The 5873-nt window shown below is 45.6% G+C and overlaps 1 protein-coding gene across 1 annotated transcript; it reads left to right on the forward strand.

The window, feature by feature from the left end:
• Nucleotides 1–1184: 1184 nt before the first annotated feature.
• Nucleotides 1185–2846, forward strand: LOC130868215 (E3 ubiquitin-protein ligase RLIM-like). Its single transcript, XM_057760470.1, has one exon. It carries the CDS (start codon nt 1185–1187, stop codon nt 2844–2846), a length of 1662 nt encoding a protein of 553 aa, XP_057616453.1.
• The last annotated feature ends 3027 nt before the right edge of the window (nt 2847–5873 follow it).

Here is a 5873-nt window from a genome sequence, read left to right on the forward strand (position 1 = left end):
ACACTCTGCTTTCCAAGCCTTAGGGCTATGCAGGTGCTCCCATGTTCTATCTTCTCCAGAGTTTATGTTTCGGGCTCTGCCTCCTTACCAAATTGATGAGAGGCCCCTGAACACTTTGAAGAGTGGGGAAGGGGAGCAAAGAGAGGACTGAGATCTGAGCAGGAGGCTCAGGCTCTGTGTTTTCATAAGTCAACCTCAGTGAATGCTCTGTGGGAGGAAGGGGGCTGTGGAAATCAAGTGTTCCAATGGGTCTGAGTTTCTGTTTTCCATCTTGCCAATAGTGAAATGCATGGCAGAAAGGTACCTCTAGAAGTCAAACTTCCTGCCAACCTCAGATGACAGTAGCAGTTCCTTATACTTACATGGAGGGCTGGGCTAGAAACCACCATTACCCTTGGCACCCTAATCAGATGCCAACCTGAAAGGATCAGCATGTCCATATCTGCTTTCCCATTCTCTGTAATAGTGCCTACAGCTATCTCCCACTCGAGGGCTGTAGCAGGGTGTCTTCAGGCTCCCTGACTTAATCCTTGTTCTCATGACACCAGAGTAGCGAAGGTCGACCCCTTGGTTCCTTCTCATGATGGCACCTAGCCACTGTGATTGGGGAAGGGCACAATGAACATCCTGTGTGATGCCAACCCATCATGAAGCAATCACCATCCCACTAAATTCCCCAGGGTGATGCCAGCCTTGCAAGAAGAGTGGGTTTGTCCTACGAGTAGGACTACCAGTCACTCTTACCCAGGCCCACCTGGTACGCTTTGGCTGAATCATCTGCTTTCTAAATAGACCATCTTGAGTCCTGTGGAGTAGCTGAGAAAGGGGACCTGAAATACATTCAATAGGTAATTTGGGGTGACTTTAAGAGAAGTTATCTTGAGTGGATTTCTGTCACTGCTAGGTAACAATGGGGAAGATAATGGTTGCTGGAGCTACGTCTCAGAATGGGCAGGCGCTGGGCTAGAGGCGGGTCTCTCCCAGGCATTCTGAGGCTGGCTAGAGAGGAGGAGGCAGGCAAGCGGCAGAGCTTAGGCTGCCTCGCAGGCAGCGGAGGCGGCAGAGCCCAGCCAGTCCCCTTCTGGCAGGACCACTGAAGCCTAGTGAAGAAAACTAAAGGTCCAGTTGATTGGATTTCAGTACTATGTCATAACAGACAGATAATCCTCCGCTTGTTCATCAAGATGGAAAACTCAGATTCTAGCGATCAAGGAAATAACCAATCTGCAGCACAGCGCAGAAGGCAAGTGGATTGCTTGGATCGGGAAGAAGCTTTCTATCGATTTGTAAATAATCTGAGCGGAGAAGACTATCAACTTCTGAGAGACAACAATTTGCTAGGCACCCCAGGTCAAAGTACTGAGGAAGAGCTGCTCAGAAGACTACAGCAAATTAAAGAGCGGCTGCCGCTGCCGCCGCCGCCGCCGCTGCCACCGAGCATAGAAAAAAATGGAGACTCTTCAGATGACGAGTCCAGTGATGACTCCATGATAGATGATCTTAGCTCTGTCAGACAGACTGGCAATACAAGAAGTGGTCAGAGAGAAAATCAGTCCGGGAGGTCAGTGAGCCACACTAATTCAAACAGTGGTGATTTCAGATTCAGTTTAGAGATAAATGTTAACTGTAATAATGGAAGCCAAACCTCAGAGAATGAAAATGAACCACCTGCTACACGTCTTAGTGCAGAAAACATGGATCGCAGCATCCACAGGCAAATGGAAAATTCAGCATCTGAGACATCATCTGCCAGAACACCTAGGTCAGAACACAATTCTGCTGAAGCATTAACAGATGTGCCATCCACCAGAGGTCGGAGGAGGGTAAGAAGCCCGAAACCAGAACACCAGCGAAGAACCAGAGCCAGAGCTGAAAGAAGTAGGTCTTCTCTGCACCCAGCAAATGAAATTCCACGAAGATCTCATCATAGCATCTCATCTCAGACTTTTGAGCAGCCTTTGGTAAACGAGATCGAGGCAAGTTCTAGAGCCCCTCACCATGGGACTTTGAGACACCAGATAAGTGGACCTGAGTTGCTAGGTAGAGGTCGTTTTGTGGCTTCTGGGTCAAGAAATTCTGCCGCTCAAGGGACAAGCTCTTCAGACACAGATACCAATGGGGAAGCGGCAGGATCTGGTCAAAGACCTCCAACCAGAGACCTTCAAGTCAGAAGAGTTCTGCTGCCAGAAGACCGGCAGAGAGCTAGCATAGCTAGCAGAACAAGGTCAAGGTCTCAGTTCCCAAACAACAGGGTCACTTATGAAAGTGAACCTGGAGGTTTTAGAGGCACCTTTACACTTTCTGAACGTGCAGCTGGGAGGACCCATGTGAGTACTCACAGGTTTTCCACTCTTTCAATCTTCAATACTGGATCAAGGCAAACTACATCTGTTTTGATTCAAACCAGGTTAAGGCAGAGAACAACAGCTTTTGGTGAGCTTCTGTGGAGTGGAAGAGGGAGCTCTGGTGGTAATAACTCTGCTTCCGTCTCCAGCTACAACCCTGCCTCCAGTTCCATTGACGAATATTCAGAAAGTATCTCAGAGATGTTTGAAGGAGGTGTTGAAGCAACCCGACTTTACCCCTTTAATGACAACCACCTAAATAGAGGACCTACCAATGTACAGAATAATAACTTGCCAACGAGAAGTTTTGGTGAAAATGATGCATCAAAGACATGCACTATTTGCATTACTGAATATACAGAAGGCGACACACTTCGTGCTCTACCTTGCTCCCATGAGTACCACGTCCACTGCATCGACCGCTGGTTATGGGAGAATAACAGCTGTCCCATTTGTCGCAGGGTCGTCTTATCTTCCTGGAACAGACGAAGGGTTCTCTAATGAGAACAGACTCTCGAAGCTGTGTTGCTGGAATAGTGACTGGCAAATGGAAATCGCTTCCTTATCTCCGTGTTTTTGAGCGGTACTTTAATATAAAGTCACAACCTGAATTGAGTCATTGCTTTCTGAGGGAATCGTGTCTTTTTTCTAGTTTCTCTTTCAGGATAGAAATGATGGAGGAAGGTCATTGGTTAAATAGTAAAGAAACAGCTTGGCCCTCATAGGTTAGAACATAGGTGGGTGGAGTGAACAGAACAGAATGCTGGGGGGAAGAGGAAGTGAGCTCAGATGCAGGGCAACTCCTCTCAGAGCCAGACGCCATGCCGCTGTGCTCCAGAGCAGACGCGATGCAGCCAGCCGCCAGGTCAGACATGCTGAATCTTTCCCGGTAAGACTAGTGCTACACAGATTATTAGAGATGGGTTGATCGGGATATGAGAATTAGCTAGTAAGGGCCAGAGCTAATGGGCCAAGCAGTGTTTAAAACAATACAGTTTGTGTGTTCTTATTTTGGGACATAAGCTAGCCAGGCGACCAGGAGCTGGGGCGGCAAGAGCACAGCCCGCAGCTCCCCACTACATAGAAAGAATGTTTCAGACGCGACGTGCATGTGGCCACTTTGGAATAGCACTCCTATCTCTTGGGTTCTGTAGGATGAATACAAGCATTTTTAGGGGGAGTTGCTTTTTTATTTGACCAAGTCCGTGACTATTATATATTACTAGTGTTGTAGACATTAAAGATAAGGTTGTTTGTATTGGTGTCTGGTGTCCAAAGTATTCTCTCTCAACCTTTGTAACAGACAGAGAGCCCACATGTGAGGGTGTCTGCTTTTCCCCTTCAGTCAGTTCACTATGTTTATGACCAATAACAGTGTTGTAATTGAGTTACCTAGTAAATGGTTCTTTTCAGAAAACTGTATTTAAATGTACACTGCTATATCATGCTTCACTTGGCAAGGTCTTAGGAAAGAGTATTTCTAAGTCACAGTTTATGCAAATAAAAACAGCTGTGACCTCAAAGAAAAACAGAAAACTTACCTTGATACTTAGATCCATTGTCAAAGGTAAAATCATTGGTTTCAGTGACTGAAGCTAAATAAGCTCTTTCCAGCAATAGCAGTGTTGAGAAAAACCAGAATTTATATTAAGAATTCCAGGAGGCCAAGCTGTTTCTGGCTCGTGGATACATCATAGAAAATCATTGTCCCTCTTTTCAGACCAAACTTTCTAGTTACTCAGGAAGATTAATAAGACATGGGACCTTTGTTGTATTACTTCAATCCTTTTTCCATTTCCCACTTTAAGACTCTGTAAAATGTTTCTCTCAATGTTCTCTCTGCATATTCAGAAAAACAAGTAGGCTGAGAGTATTCCTGAGGTAAAGCCATTACAGCTGCTGCCTCCTTCTGACCCTGACATTTCTCTTTCCATGAAGGCGTCCTCATGAATTGTTCCCTGAGAATTCTTTCCTTCTTTCTTTCTTTCTTTCTTTCTTTCTTTCTTTCTTTCTTTCTTTCTTTCTTTCTTCCTTCGTTCCTGCCTTCCTTCCTTCCTTCTTTCTCTTTCTTTCTTTCTTTCTTTCTTTCTTTCTTTCTTTCTTTCTTTCTTTCTTTCTTTCTTTCTTTCTTCCTTCGTTCCTGCCTTCCTTCCTTCCTTCTTTCTCTTTCTTTCTTTCTTTCTTTCTTTCTTTCTTTCTTTCTTTCTTTCTTTCTTTCGTTCTCTCTCTCTCTCTCTCTCTCTCTCTTTCTTTCTTTCTTTCTTTCTTTTGTTCTTTCTAAAAATTTCTACCTCCTCCCTTCCTTCCGTTTCCCTCTTACTCTCCCTACTTCCCTTACCCCTCCCTCCCCAGTCCTAAGAGAAATCAGGTTTCCCTGCCTAGTAGGAAGTCCAAGGCCCTCCCCCCTCCACCCAGGTCTAGTAATGTGTGCATCCAAACAGACTAGGTGCCCCAAAAGCTAGTACATGCAGTAGAATGAAAACCCAGTGCCTTTGTCATTATTTTCTCAGCCCTCATTGACAGCCATATTCAGAGAGTCTGGTGTGATCACATGCTTATTCAGTCTCAGTCCAGCTGGCCTTGGTGAGCTCCCATTAGATCCGTCACACCATCTCGGTGGGTGAACGCACACTTCGCGGTCCTGACTTTCTTGCTCACATTCTCTCTCCTTCTGCTCTTCATCTGAACCTGGGGTGGTCAGTCCAGTGCTCAAATGTGTGTCTCTGTCTTTATCCCCATCCATCGCTGGATGAAGGTTCTATGGTGATATGCAAGATATTCATCAGTGTGGCTATGGGAGAAGGCCAGTTCAGGCACCCTCTCCTCTGCTGACCAAAGACCTACCTGGGGACTTCTCCTTGGACACCTGGGAACCCCTCTAGAGCCAAGTCTCTTGCCAACCCTAAAATGGCTCCCTTAATTAAGATATCTACTTCCCTGATCCCATACCCACCCTTCCTCCATCTCAACCATCTCATTCCCCCAAGCTCTCCCCAATCCTCCCCTTCTCCCATCTCTCTCCCCATCCCCCCTTCCCCCTCAACCCACCCCCACCCCTGAGCTCCCAACTTTTGCCTGGCAATCTTGTCTACTTCCAATATCCAGGAGGATAACTAAATGTTTTTCTTTTGGTTCACCTTCTTATTTAGCTTCTCTAGGATCACAAATAATAGGCTCAAAGGATTTTATTTACGACTAGAATCCACTTATGAATGAGTACATACCGTATTCATCCTTTTGGGTCTGGGTTCCTCACTGAGTAAAGCGTTTTTCATTTCCATCCATTTGCATGCAAAATTCAAGATGCCATTTATTTTTACCATTGAGTAAAACTCTAAAGTGTATATGTGCCACACCATTTTTATCCATTCGTCTAATGAGGGGCACCTAGGTTGTTTCCAGTTCTGACTCTAACAAATAGTGCTACTATGAACATAGTTGAACAAATGCTTATGTAGTATGATTGGGCATCTCTTGGGTATATTCCCAAGAGTGGAATTGCTGGGTCCTGAGGTAGGTTGACTCCCA

The sequence above is a fragment of the Chionomys nivalis genome, chromosome X (assembly GCF_950005125.1).
Source record: "Chionomys nivalis chromosome X, mChiNiv1.1, whole genome shotgun sequence".
Classification (NCBI taxonomy): domain Eukaryota; kingdom Metazoa; phylum Chordata; class Mammalia; order Rodentia; family Cricetidae; genus Chionomys; species Chionomys nivalis.